This window comes from Lissotriton vulgaris, chromosome 2_1 (assembly GCF_964263255.1).
Source record: "Lissotriton vulgaris chromosome 2_1, aLisVul1.2, whole genome shotgun sequence".
Classification (NCBI taxonomy): domain Eukaryota; kingdom Metazoa; phylum Chordata; class Amphibia; order Caudata; family Salamandridae; genus Lissotriton; species Lissotriton vulgaris.
Genome location: NC_141687.1, coordinates 147,955,192 through 147,970,115, shown reverse-complemented (window position 1 = coordinate 147,970,115; position 14,924 = coordinate 147,955,192). Strand labels below are relative to the sequence as shown.

General features: G+C 44.5%; 1 protein-coding gene across 4 annotated transcripts in view; it reads left to right on the top strand.

Annotated features, from left to right (window-relative positions):
- Positions 1-14,924, top strand: part of GTF2I (general transcription factor IIi) — a 1,434,650-nt gene that overhangs the window by 1,270,245 nt on the left and 149,481 nt on the right. For all 4 annotated transcript variants that reach the window (XM_086954596.1, XM_086954597.1, XM_086954594.1 and 1 more), the window contains 2 exons: positions 8,216-8,268; positions 8,828-8,926. In XM_086954596.1, the coding sequence (XP_086810722.1) occupies positions 8,216-8,268; positions 8,828-8,926 (152 nt within the window). The remainder of the gene's footprint in view (positions 1-8,215; positions 8,269-8,827; positions 8,927-14,924) is intronic.

The following is a 14,924-nucleotide window of genomic DNA, read 5'->3' as shown; positions in this document are numbered from 1 at the left end:
AGAACGCGCAATGTCATCAGTTCTGTGCGTTGGAAGTTTAAGGCGGCACTCGCTCTGAGACGCTTTTCGTCGCAAGTGGAATTGCGGACTGTTGTGCGCCTTTCCTCCTATTTCACTTCTGCCCAGAGTAATGAAGAGGATCAGGCGTGACCGGGCCCAAGGTATTCTGGTGGCTCCGGACTGTCATTCTGGCAGCCAGACGTCCCTCCACCAAAACAGTATATGCCTGCAGGTTGGAACAGGTTTGTGGCATGGTGCACAGCGAAGGCAGTGGATCCCCTTTCTGCCACTCTTTCCGAGGTCCTTCTCTTCCTTCTATCTTTGGCCCAGCAGGGCTCTGCCCTGGGCACTATCAAAGGTTATCTTTCGGCCATCTCTGCCTCTGGACGGATTCCAGATCAGCCTTCTCTTTTTAAGTCCCCAGTTGTTAACCGTTTCCTTAAAGGCATTACCCATACGTTTCCACCCGTACCCTTCATAATGCCTCAGTGGGAATTGAATCTTGTCTTGACTTACCTGATGTGCGCTCCCTTTGAGCCCCTTCAAAACTGTCCCTTACGTCTTCTCAACTTAAAGACGGTTTTCCTGGTAGCTATCACCTCTGCCAGAAGAGTGAGTGAGCTCCAGGCTCTTTCTTCTAAACCTCCTTTCCTTTCTATTCATCCGGACAAGCTGGTTTTGAGGACCCATCCTTCTGTTTTGCCAAAAGGTTGTCACCCCATTCCACATCGGGCAGACCATCACTTTGCAAACCTTCTTTCCGCCTCCTTCCAGAGAGGAAGAGAGGCTCCACCGTCTGAACCCAAAACGTGCGCTCTCCTTTTACCTGAGTACAAAAGTTCCAGGTGGAAGACCAGCTCTTTGTTGGCTACGTGGGCGCCAAAAAAGATTGGGCCGTGCATAAACGGACCATCTCTCGGTGGGTCGTTCTCTGCATCAAGGCCTGTTATTCGTTCGCTAAGAAGAAGTCTCCTGTGGGGGTGCGTGCCCATTCCACCAGAGCAACGGCAACCACTACTGCCTTGGGACACGGCGTTCTCTTGCAGGATATTTGTCAGGCAGCTACGTGGGCCTCGCTGCACACGTTTACCAAGCACTAATGCCTTGACAGTCAGATCCGAAGGGACGGCTTCTTTGGCCGTTCTGTTCTCCGTGACTTTCTGGTGTAATTTTGTACGCAGACCCACCACCGGGGTTGGTATTGCTGGGGTATCTATTCTAAGGTAAGGAATCTGTCACATGTCTTTTTAGATGCACAAGTTACTAGTTGTGTAACGATATATCTGTAAGAGACATTAGTTAGTGACAGATTCCTTACCGACCCACCCATCCTCCCCGTTCTGCGAACTGATTACTAGGGTTAAGGTCATGCCTTTTACGACCCTAGTTTTATGCACCAATGGTCAGTATCTTGCATGGCTCTGCGTTCCTGGCACTGAAAGTCGTGTACAGAACTGACGTCAGCTCGCATCAATGGCGTCTAAGTACTTTCCGTTACGTAATCTCGGCGCTGACGACGCCAGGGACGGATGCGGCCAGCAGGACGCCACCTACTGACGCGCAGGGGTACTGCTAAGCAACAAACTTTTCCGGATCCAGTCTGACCCCTGGGGATATTCTAAGGTAAGGAATCTGTCACTAACTAATGTCTCTTACAGATATATGCACACAAAGGCCAATAGCGTGGGCCGAAACGAAAAGCACGAGCGTGTGCAATTCTTAGGTTAGTTTTAAAAGCAGGACCAAAAAGAACAAAGCTACTGCCTAGATATGATAATCATACGGGCTCTACCTGAGTCCCATAAGTTTTGAAAATTATCTGAAGCAGACTGGTCCGCACAATTTATATCAAGAAGCCACAAAACCGATTTCAGATTGAACACATTAATAAAAAGGTAATTCTACATCCATAATAAACAATCACAACACTAACAGTGTCCCACACATCCCTTCACACATACAGACAATCATACTGAGACAAGCATACATCAAAACAATTCACGCACCCATCTCTAAACACAATAAAGTTGCCAACTGATGATGCGATTACTAAAGTCCCGTAGGGTCTCAGACAGAAATGAGACCAGTACGAACACTCTGAAACTAGCTTCAAGCACCGACGCGCGTTTCGGTGTCCGGCCTAGACTTAGGCCACACCTCCATCAGGGCACACTAGGGAAGGGTGGGGACAGCAGCAAGATCGAGTAATCCTGACAAGACGGCTTGCTCAAACAGGGGTCAATAAATAGCCCTCGCGGCACGTCTGATGCACAAACTGGACAAACAGAAAGAGCTTTGTTTGTATTTGGTAAGGGGATTATTTCAATGTAATTTCGCGATGGTTCAGTTGGTGCAGGGTGCTTATCCAGATAAAAAATTATTAACGGTATAGGAAAGTTGAAGGACTTGAAGTTTCCAACCAGATGCAGCGGGCTGGTTCGTCAGTGGGCGAGAGGGCATAAAATCCGTGCGTACGACGTTAATTCAGATCTCTGTGAACGCTCGATAGTTTTATAAGCCCCTACATGAGGTCTTTCGCCAGAACAGCGCATGCGCGCTGTTGCAGGCTCGATCTAAAAAGGACATGTTCACTTCTACTGATCACTACACGGGATGCTGCTATCAATGTGTTCATGCTTCTCAACTCTTCGTGAAGGCGATAGCCTTCCACCACTATGAGGGTAGTGCTTTAGGTGTCCTATCTGGTCCGACAAGACCACAAGCTGTGAGAGAAGCCGATGTCATGGAGCACACACATGATGTGTGTTTACGTATGACACAAAAATCTGCATTAGGGTTCCAGACAACAGTACAGTTTGATACTCAGGGCAGGGGTACATATCTTTTAGCATGCTGAGAACATTCCCATCCCAACACAGTCTCTCCCCAGAACATCAGTGCCTCTTTCAGAAGGAAGTGGAGGAATTCTTTTGCAAGAAGGCCATTGAGCTTGTGCCGCTCCACCACCACAGCAAAGGAGTGTACTCCCTTTACTTTCTCTTTTTAAAGGAGGACTGGTCTCCCATTTCCTTACTTAACCTCGGGCCCCTCAATAAATAAAATCCTGTCAGAGCACTTCCACATGGTGACAGTCCAGGATGTCATCCCCTTACTACAGCAAGGTGACTTGATAACTGCCCTCGGCCTGAAGGAAGCCAACTTCCACATCCCGATCCACTGTGCACATCTTCTATTCCTCCAGTTTGTGGGAAATGGCCAGCATTCTCAGTTCGAAGTGCTGCCCTTCGTGGTTACCTCCGCCCACAGGGAGTTCACAAAGTCTCTTGGCATGGTGGCTCCTCATCCCAGGAGAAACAGTGTCCACGTTTCCCTTACTTAGACGACTGGCTGATCAAGAGCGAAACAGAGCAGCAGGCCACTATAGACCTGCTATATGGTATAGGATTTACCATCAATACCACAAAATCCCACTTCCAGCCCCTTCAAGTTCAGCTCTTCTTGGGGGCAGTACTCCACTCTGTCACCGGGAAAGCCTATTCCAGCCTAGCAATGGTTCAAGCTTTCCAATCACTGCTCTCCCTTTTTCAGCCAGATTTCCACGAAATGTTTAGGAGGGCCATGCATCTCATCTGTGGGGTGGCTTCTAGTATTGCAAAGTTAAACATACAGGAGTGCCTAGCTGCAAGGTGGTCATGAGCAGAGGGTCACTGGGAGGATCTATTGTTGATCAGGGGCAGCACTCCTAGCTCTCTGCAGTGGTAGAGCAGCATCAGTCTACAGCCCTTTTTCGACCTAGTGTCTCAAACGACCATTGTGCACCTCCCTTGCCAGGTGGGAGGCCCGCTTACTGGGTTTGGCCATCAAACTAGCAGGCAAGGTGATTCTCTGCTACATCCAGCACAAGGTAGTCATCATTTGCACAGGCAACATGACGCAATGTTTGGCCTACAGAAGCAATGCAACACTCACTCCCTGCAGTTGTCTGCATTAGCCCAGGGCATTTTCAGTGGGCACTCCATCACAGAGTCTCTTTGCTGGCTGGGTACCTACCAGGAGTGGAAAACTAGTTTGCATACCAGCTTAGCAGGATACAGCAACATGTCCATTAGTTGGAACTCGACCCACAAGTCCTACTCCTGTACTTCCATCAGTGGGGATTACCAGATGTAGACTTACTTGGCACCACCCAAAATTCCCAAACTTCGCCTCCAGGTCCCCACAGTTCATGGGCAATGCACTATGTATGGTTAAATTGGTTGGGAATATTTGCCTACTGTTTTCCTCCTCTCCCACTTCTGTTTGTGGTCAGGAGTTTTTGGCAAACATCCCTCACTGTCATTCTGGTGGCTCCCACCCAGACCAGGCATCCTTGGTTCACCACCCTCCTCGAACTCTCCGTAGTGCCTCACCAGAAGCTAACCAACCGACCGGACCTCAGCACTTAAAGCCAGTGCACGCTAGGACAGGCTTGTCCCTCACTTTCACTGGCCCCACATGTCAGAAGACACCAAGGAGTTTTGTCGCTCCTATGTCACTTGCCAAGCCAGTGGCAAGTCAGGTGGCACTACAAAGGCCCCCCTAATACCACTACCTGTGGTGGGGGTTCCCTTTGACCTCGGACCTGGAGAACTGGGTTCGAGTCTCTGTAACATCGCCAAAACCTCCTGTGATTCTGGGCAAATCACTTAATCTCCCCGTGCCTAAAAATGAATGTGTGTCCTCATGTAACGTAACATGTAACGTAACTGGTGCTATGTAAAGCGCTCTGATACCCGATTCGGTTCGGGTCTAGTTCGCGCTATATAAAACTCTGCAAAAAAAAAAAAAAGACACCTGAACCCCAAGCCCCTAAATATTGCAATTTGGCTCTTGAGGTCCTAGAATGTGGCTATCTCAACCTATCTCCATAGTGCATGCCCATCCTGAAGGAGAATTGCATGTCTACAACAAGATGGAAAAGGTTGTGCACTACTGTGTTCGCAGGCACATCATCCCTCTCCAAGCAGCAGTCCAAGACCTTGTCTGTTATCTACTTCACTTGCAGAAATCGAGCCACGCTTATGCCTCCATCAAACTTAATTTAGCTGCAGTTGCTGCTTACCTTCAGGGTCTCAGTCAATACAGTCTTTATGGAAAAACGTCTGAGTCATTCCACCCAGGTTGCCACCTGCCTCCTCATGAAATCTCATTGTGAGGAAATGAGCTAAACCTCATCAATAGCCCTAAGCACCGAATAGTCTGGTTCACGGTGGACCACGAGCACTTTCAGTTTGCAGTGCCTACTTTTGACCTTACCAGCACCCTTTGGGTGTTTAACAAGGAGATGACAGTCATTGCAGCTCATCTGCGGAGATCGGGTTGCCAGTTTACCCCTTAATCGACAACTGGCTGTTGAAGTCAGGCTTGACCCAGGCTGTCGTCTCCAACCTCCAGACTACATTGGACACCTGCACTCTCTGGGGTTCAGTATCAATGTGCCGAAATCACAACTGACACCCTTTTAGATGCTCCCTTTCATCTGAGCTGTTCTGAGTACGGTGCAGTTTTGGGCACGAACAGCAATTCCATATTATTCAGGCTATGATACCGATGTTTCAGCTTCTATCCTGAATAACAGTGAGACTGACTCTGAGACATCCTGGCATCCAGGCATATGCGGTCTCTGTAGTGGGACCTGAGGTTCCAGTGGACTCCGCATAAGGAGAATCTCTCCGTCATGGTCCAGATCTCGGAGGGAACTGCACAAGATCTGCAGTGGTGGTTAACGAAACGCTATTGGATCAGTGGCAGGCCCCTCTCCCTTACCCAACCACATTTTACAGTGGTGACATATGCGTCACTCCTGGGATGGAGCAGCCATCTGCGAGAGGTGGAGCTCAGAGTCCGCTGGTCTCGGGCCGAATCGGGACTTCACATCAACCTACTGGATCTCCAGGCAATCCAGATAGCATTAAAAGCCTTTCTGCCCTCCATCAAGGGAAGGCTAGTGCAGGTTTTCAGACACCTCCACCGCCATGTGGTACTGCAGTAAACAGGGCGGGTGGGATCATAGACTCTCTCAAAAGGTCCTACATCTCTGGACATGGCTGGAACATCAGGGCATATCCCTGATGGTTCAACCCCTGAGTGGTTATCTGAACTCCACGGCAGACAAACTCATCCAAAGATTCCTAGCGGATCACAAGTGTCGTCTGCATCCGGAGTCGTTGAAAGGTTTCTTTTAGCAGTGGGGAGAGCCTTGGTTAGATCTGTTCACCACCGGCCAGAACACGCAATGTCAGCAGTTCGGCGTGCTGGAATTTCCAAGACAGCTTTTTGCTCTGAGACGCTTTTTATGTCAAGTGGAGTTCTGTACACCTTTCTGTCCTTACCGCTCCTGCCTAGAGTTCTCAAGAAGATCAGGAACAAACAGGCCAAAGTCATCCTTGTGGCTCTGGACTGGGCTCAGAGAGTTTGGTATTGGAGTTGTTGAGCATGGCCATTGGGCCTCCTGGTCAGGCTGCGTCTTCTGAAGTATCTTCTGTCGCAGCAGCAGGGGAGGGTTCCCGAACCTGTCAGTGCTCCATCTTCATGGGTGGTGATTGAGCGGCGACAGTTGACAGCTTTTAACCTTCCTTCTGAAGTCTGCACTGTTTTCTTGGCAGACAGGCATCCCTCCACGAAGATTGTATACACCTGCAGTTGGGGCAAGTTTGTGGCATGGTGTGCAGAGAAACAAGTTGACCCTCTTTCTGCTCACCTTTCTCAGGTCCTTCTCTTTATCCTTTCTCTTACCCAGCAGGGATCTGGTCTTGGCACTCTAATAGGCCCTCTTTCTGCCAGCTCAGCCTTTCTGCAGTTGCCTGATCAGCTATCCCTCTTCAAATCCCTTGTTGTACATTAAATAGGTTCTTGAAAGGTTTGCAACACGTTAAGACGTTTCCACCTTCACCCTTCATCATGCTTAAGTGGGACCTTAATCTGGTCTTATGTTTTCTTTATGCTCCATATGAGCCATTGCAAAGTTGTCCTCACACTGTCCTTATCATCAAGGTGACCTTCCTTGTGGCAATTACATTTGCCTTGAGGGTCGGTGAGCTTCAGGCTTTGTACCTGAACATCTACCCTGACAAGCTAGTTCTTTGCCAATCCATCACCTGTCTACCTTTTTTTCCCCGCCACATGCCTCTAAGAAAAAAGAGCGACTTCACCATCTGGACCAAAAAAAGAGCGCTGTCATTCTACCTTGGGTGGGTGACCAACTCTTTGTGGGGTATATCGGAGCGCAGAAGGGAAAGGCTTGGAGAAACAGGCCATCTCCTGCTGGATCGTACCCTGCAATAAAATCTGTTACACATTGGCTAAGAAGCAACCACCTGAGGACTTGCGTGCTCATTCCATCAAGACCCACGCCTGCAACCACGGTTTTATGACGTGGAGTTCCAGTCTTGGACATCTGCCGAGTAGCAATGTGGGCCTCTGCACATGTTCACAAAACACTACTGCCAGGACATTTTGGTGTGAAATTGTGTTGCAGACCCACCTCCTGGGAAGTTGTTGCTAGGGTATCTATTCTAGGGTCAGGAATCTTGGGCTAGAAGTCTCTGTCAAATGTACAAGTTACTCACCTTCAGTAACTCCTTATCTAGTAGAGACCATCTATTCCTTACCGAGCCGCTGATTCGCCCTGCTCTGTGAACAGATTTCTAGGGATAGGGCTTTCCTCTTTCAGGGCCGTAGTTTTCCACCCCAGTGGTCCGTGTTCTTCTTGGCTCTGTGCTCCTGGCATGGAAAGAAAAAAACCTGACATCAGTGCACTTGGGTAGCGCTTATTTAGGAACCGCGCATGTCCCCTCCTGCATGGACGATGCCATCCAGAGCCAAACTATGCCGCCTACCCCATGCAGGGGTACTGCTCACAAACATATTCCAGATCCAGTCTGACACCTTTGGATAATTCTAAGGTTAGGAACCTGTGGTTAGATAGCATCTCTACCAAATAAGGCATAGGTAAGTAACTTGTTCATTATCGCTTTAAACATATGTCTACTGTTCATCACCCACCATGGTATTCCTACCTCATGAAGGCCTGCGTGTGGACTTCCAGGTCAATGCAGGGTGAATACACAAGTCCATGCAGAAGGAAGACTTGCTGTTTCCTACTTACAGTGTCACCACAAATGTATTCTTTTCACAACACTTGGAAAATTGTACAGTAATCTTAAAAATGCAGAATTTTAACTAATCTGTTAAAATATTGCTTATTCTTTCACAGGCCAGAGATGTTTAGTTCTGAACTGCAAGACGTTTCTTTAGTCGTCCTACAAAGTGAGTAATCTTCCATTGAGACGCCTATACAGCGGTTTTGTGCTCAACAAGAAATGGGTAGAAATGTTTCAAATGTAAAGAAATTATTTATATTAGAATATTATTTTTGGCATATTTACTTTGATTTTCTTCTATGATGCATTCTTGATCTAAAGAAATTACAAAGCTTTACCATTGCAAGTTAAATTGCATATGTTTAGTGGGATGTGTAATGTGTTCTCCTTTGAGTATTATCTGTTCATTTATTTATTACACATACCGAGTTAGTTTGTATAGAGGGTAAAAGGCTCGCTACCTGTCATGGTGCGTTTTGGCAGAGAATGCAGGGAGAATTAACAGATTAAAAAAATTCCCAGACTTTGCAGTAAGGTTTCAACTTGCAAGATCATGCCATTTGAGCAAATCTGTGCTGAGACCATAACTAGATGCTCACCTGTTGACTAATAATGTTTTTAATTGCATTTTAAGAGCTAAGAAAAGTGCCAACAAACATGTCACTACTCTGCTGATTGTAATGCCTGTCGTTTTATCTTTGTTCATTTCTCACACCTACCTGTAGGAAAAATCAATAAATCCCGAACAGCCGCATCTACTGCTGCTGCAGCGGGTACTGCTGCTGGAGTTGAAGAACTTAACATCATTCAAGTCACTGTTCCAGGTAAAATGTTATATGGCATCACTACCCTATTTCCCTTATTCTGCTGGAGAATTCGACACGTTTGAAAGAGAATGTTATTTATCTAGTGTGTTTTATGGTTTCTAATTTCTACATCTAGTGCGAATGGAGGAGGAGTCTCACTAAAATTCTATCTAGGTTCATGATGCTAGTCAAAACCTGGCACCGCAAAACAGAAGATCTTGATGCAGGATATAAGAAACTTTAGTTTGTGATTCCATGAATGGCTGAGGAGCCATACAGTCTTATGGAATGCCATTTCATCAGCACAGATAGGAAGAGGTACAGAATGTCAGTTGTGTGTGCCGGTGCAGACCTATCTTGACTCTCTACTAGACCCCTAGTATGAATGGCTTGTAACTAACAACCTTGCTGCTAAGTCCCATGACCAGCCAGAGTGGTAATTGTAAAAAATGTGCCCGTCCAGGATGAACTATGGCTATTGAAGTTGTGCTTGCCCCAGGCATTCATCTTACTACATTGAACCTCCTCCTTTGTTGGGGTTCACTATAAATGTGATGAGGTTATACTTGACTCCTTTAAAAACGCTCCCATTCATCTGTGCCATTCTTGACTTAATGCAGTTTCATGCTTCACCCCTGAATGAAGAGTCCAGGACATTAAAGCTATGATCCCGATATTTCAACCAGGATCCTGGTTCTCAGTGAGGCTGACACTAAGGCTGCTGGGACTGATGGCCTCCTGCATTCTGCTGGTCAGGCACACCAGGTGGCACATGCAGGTTCTGTAATGGGATCTGATGTCCCAGGAGTACAGAATAAGGGGGATCGCTCCAATAATGTCCAGGCTTTGTAGGAGACTGCAAAAGATCTCCAGTGGTGGTTGCTGGATAAAGTGTTTGTTCTCAACAGACCCCTTTCTCTACCCCACCCAGAACTAATACTGGTGACTGATGCTTCCCTTTTAGGTTGGGGTGGCCACTTGCGGGAAATGAGATCAGAGGCATCTGCTCTCTGGCAGAGTCTTGGCTCCACATCAACCATCTGGAGCTGCAGGCCATCCTATAGGCATTGAAGGCCTTCCTACCATCCATTAAAAGGAAGACCGATGCAGGGGCTCACGAACAACACCACTGTCATTTGGTATTGCAAAAACAGGGTGGTGTGGAGTCTAGGATGCACTATGCCTCTGGAAAGGGCTGAAACATCAAGGTATTTTCCTGGCGGTACACCACCCAGCATAGTGGTTTTTCAAACTTTTTAATGCCCTCCCCCCCACCCCTCCCCCCACACACCCACCTTCCAGTGAAAACAAAAATCTCATTGGGCCCCCTCTCAATTTTTAGACATTATTCTATTAAACTGGTAATGTCTAAATATGTCTAGTCTTATTTAAACATTGCAGGTAAGTTCTATTACTGGTTTAAAAATACATTCCTAGACATGATTGCCAGGCATACTATCCTGGTCAGGCAAAGCGTAATTATTGGAAATATTTGGTGGAGGTTTAGAAGAATACTTGGAGTCCGGTCCTTTTTGACACTTTCTCCCATCTAGGAAATACATTACAAAAGATGTTATTGATGGCCCATTACAGAACGGCTTACTGAGCTAATTATTTTGGGGTGAAAACAAAGCACTGTTTTGGAATAAAGCTTCTTTTGGCCACAGCCTGGGGCCCTCCCTCAGATCACTTAAGGCCTGTAGGAAGCTGGCCTATATATACTGTACAAAAGTGAGGTATAGTATGCACAGAGTCTAGTGGATCCCCAAAGGTAGGCAGAGGTAAAGTTAGATAGCACCTCAATCTCTATTTGTGGTTGTACGTAACAGCTGAGCATGAAAGGTCCAGGGATTCCAGGACTATATCTGTTTTCATAGAAGTTTTTATGTAAGCGGAGGAAACATACTCCAAAACTCTGGTCCTTTTAGAGTTTTGGAAATTGAAAGTTTTTAGATAGAGTATGTTTTCCAAATAAAATGCTATTTAAGGTTGAATCCAGTAATCATTGGTGCAAGTTTTCACTCAAGAAAGAGGATCGGTCCAATTTTTAGGAAAAATAGAATTTTATTGATGCAAAATTGAACATTGACAGACGACACGTGTTTCGCCCTCTGTGGCGTATTGCGCCAGGGCTTTCTCAAGGCTGTAAAGATAGAAATGATGTGTTTAAGTAAAATAATAACAGGAGATGGTGACCCCAACCAAGAGGAGTGAAGTGTGGGAAAAATCCGGAAAAATGCAAGAAAAGTGAGTGAGAAGTGAAGTCTACCGAGATGGGGATGTTCTCTTTTAGTAATGGTGTTAATTATACTAAAGAACTCAAGAGCAAAGTGCAGATTTTTAACTTAGAAAGTGAGGTATAGAAAAACAATAATTTTAATAAGTCACACATTAATCAAGTGAGACTGGCGTGTTTGATCATTTTTAGAAAATTCAAGAAAGAATTCCAAAAAGAGGGAAAGATAAAGCAATGGAAGAATGGTAAAGGCGAGACACCCAAAACCAATAGTATATAAAATATACAACATATACAATATGTAATCTTCAAGAGAGTAAAATAATACCTAAATTCAATTTCTTAGTATCATTCTGTTAAATTTCTCTAGTATGCATCTCAATGAATATATGTCGCAATAAATTCCTTTAAATATTTCAATCTGTAAAAAAAATATATCATTTTTCAATTCAGTATTCTATAAAAAGGAATTGTGTAGCATTTCAATTTTTAAGAACATCATAAATGCCAATATTACAACATTGCTAAATATATCTATTTGGACAAGACTTTGAAAAGGTTCATTATTCGGCAAAAATCCGCATAACATTTTATAACATTCCTTTCCGTATTGGTTTAGTAACATGCCATCTGTCTCACTGGTCTTACTTTCAATCTTGATAATGATAGCCGTCAGATATCATTATTTATGTGAGCTAATAGAGATTAGCACTCTTCTATTGAAAGGACAAATATGCACTATATTCCATTTTTTTGTTTGTTTCAAAGATTAGATATGTGTGCTATTTTGGATACTTCTAACAGACCGAAGTTTAGGCTTGGGTGTATTCGTAGGGTTTATTCGTATTAATTATTTACGTGCAGTCCATACATTTTTTAAGGGTGGGTGGGAGACCTTATTCACATATTAGATGTTACTGCCATGAGAGGGCATTTAAATCAGCAGGCACTCATATAGTATAACGAGAGAAAACGTGGAACAACACAGAGAAGCAGGTAAGCACAAACGTCTAAATCAAGAACATCAATAGAGAAAAACAGACCATGTGAGTCTAAACTGAATGAGGGAAAAGCGGCCCATTTAGGCTCCAGTCTTTTATGAGGCTCGGGATGCCATCTTTTCAATGAAAATTTTTTATGTTCACAGGTATTAATTTAAACATTTGTGCAAAACAATGCTGTGGTCATGTACCAAATAATCAGATTCGATTAGTTTGCCATATCCCATTCCTATTGCCAAAGCGGAATCATTACAATAATAAAGCGGCTAGCTTTAAAGCGTCCTTATTTGTTTTTACTTACTTTGACCAAACGTTGTAATCGCATAGATCGGGTCAAATTAGTGGCTGTTCTATGAACGTATTACTTTAGCAAACCGAAAAAAGATGGCAAAAACCGTAAGACGGGACTGAATTATAAGCGCATTTGATTTAAAAGTGCGAGTGAGGGCTAAGTTCTGGGGGCACTTACTTGAAGTTGCATAGAGCGAGGCAAGATAATGGCTATTCTGTGAGCGTGTTACTTTAGCAAAACTGAAAAAGACGGCAAAAACCGTAAGACGGGACTGAATTATAAGCGCATTTGATTTAAAAGTGCGAGTGAGGGCTAAGTTCTGGGGGCACTTACTTGAAGTTGCATAGAGCGAGGCAAGATAATGGCTATTCTGTGAGCGTGTTACTTTAGCAAAACTGAAAAAGACGGCAAAAACCGTAAGACAGGACTGAATTATAAGCGCATTTGGTTTAAAAGTGCGAGTGAGGGCTAAGTTCTGGGGGCACTTACTTGAAGTTGCATAGAGCGAGGCAAGATAATGGCTATTCTGTGAGCGTGTTACTTTAGCAAAACTGAAAAAGATGGCAAAAACCGTAAGACGGGACTGAATTATAAGCGCATTTGATTTAAAAGTGCGAGTGAGGGCTAAGTTCTGGGGACACTTACTTGAAGTTGCATAGAGCGAGGCAAGATAATGGCTATTCTGTGAGCGTGTTACTTTAGCAAAACTGAAAAAGACCGCAAAAACCGTAAGACGGGACTGAATTATAAGCGCATTTGATTTAAAAGTGCGAGTGAGGGCTAAGTTCTGGGGGCACTTACTTGAAGTTGCATAGAGCGAGGCAAGATAATGGCTATTCTGTGAGCGTGTTACTTTAGCAAAACTGAAAAAGACGGCAAAAACCGTAAGACGGGACTGAATTATAAGCGCATTTGATTTAAAAGTGCGAGTGAGGGCTAACTTCTGGGGGCACTTACTTGAAGTTGCATAGAGCGAGGCAAGATAATGGCTATTCTGTGAGCGTGTTACTTTAGCAAAACTGAAAAAGACGGCAAAAACCGTAAGACGGGACTGAATTATAAGCGCATTTGATTTAAAAGTGCGAGTGAGGGCTAAGTTCTGGGGGCACTTACTTGGAGTTGCATAGAGCGAGGCAAGATAATGGCTATTCTGTGAGCGTGTTACTTTAGCAAAACTGAAAAAGACGGCAAAAACCGTAAGACGGGACTGAATTATAAGCGCATTTGATTTAAAAGTGCGAGTGAGGGCTAAGTTCTGGGGACACTTACTTGAAGTTGCATAGAGCGAGGCAAGATAATGGCTATTCTGTGAGCGTGTTACTTTAGCAAAACTGAAAAAGACAGCAAAAACCGTAAGACGGGACTGAATTATAAGCGCATTTGATTTAAAAGTGCGAGTGAGGGCTAAGTTCTGGGGGCACTTACTTGAAGTTGCATAGAGCGAGGCAAGATAATGGCTATTTTGTGAGCGTGTTACTTTAGCAAAACTGAAAAAGACGGCAAAAACCGTAAGACTGGACTGAATTATAAGCGCATTTGATTTAAAAGTGCGAGTGAGGGCTAAGTTCTGGGGGCACTTACTTGAAGTTGCATAGAGCGAGGCAAGATAATGGCTATTCTGTGAGCGTGTTACTTTAGCAAAACTGAAAAAGACGGCAAAAACCGTAAGACGGGACTGAATTATAAGCGCATTTGATTTAAAAGTGCGAGTGAGGGCTAAGTTCTGGGGGCACTTACTTGGAGTTAAATCTCCCGGAAAGTCAGAGCGTTCCTACAAAGACGCCGAGCACGGCGGAGAGGTCCGGTAATAATGAATCCTACATGAATGCGCGTTTATTTTGGTCGGGTGACCCTGAAGTTAATCCGTGAGCATGTAAACGCGGTTATTTAACAGGCTTTCGAAAGTTTAGTGTATTTGTTTCAAAGATAGTGTAATTATCAGGGAACGTTGACTTATTACATGTAAAATGTGTTCCCTTTCCGAACTGAAGACCATTTCGTTTTTCTAAAAAACGACTCGTGTTTCGAAGTAGTCAACCTGAAGGGCAGACATTCAGTAGTTCATTTGCAATATTACTTGCTGATCAGCCATATTGGAAAGGTTTTGTGTTTCGATTTTGAGTTTTTCTTAAAGGTCTCTAGGACTGTATTGAAAAAAAGTTGGAGAGCCCAGAATTGCTTTTTTTTTAAAAAAAGTTAAGATTGAGGGTTATTAGTCTAGTATAATCAATCACAATGATTAGATATTTAAGTCAGAAGCTAGCAAAACCCATTTTATCCTTTAACATAACACAGGAAAGACATAGATCTTATGTTTATGATTATTAGCGCCTCTCTAAATGTATATTTGTATTGAGGATTAATGGAGCAATGTGGTTTTTGGGCCACTTGATGAGATTTGGGAGATAGTGTATCCGTAGTGGAAATTTGCTCATTCCAAAGGTGTATTGTTATATATGAACATTCAATTGGTTTCAATGATTTCTA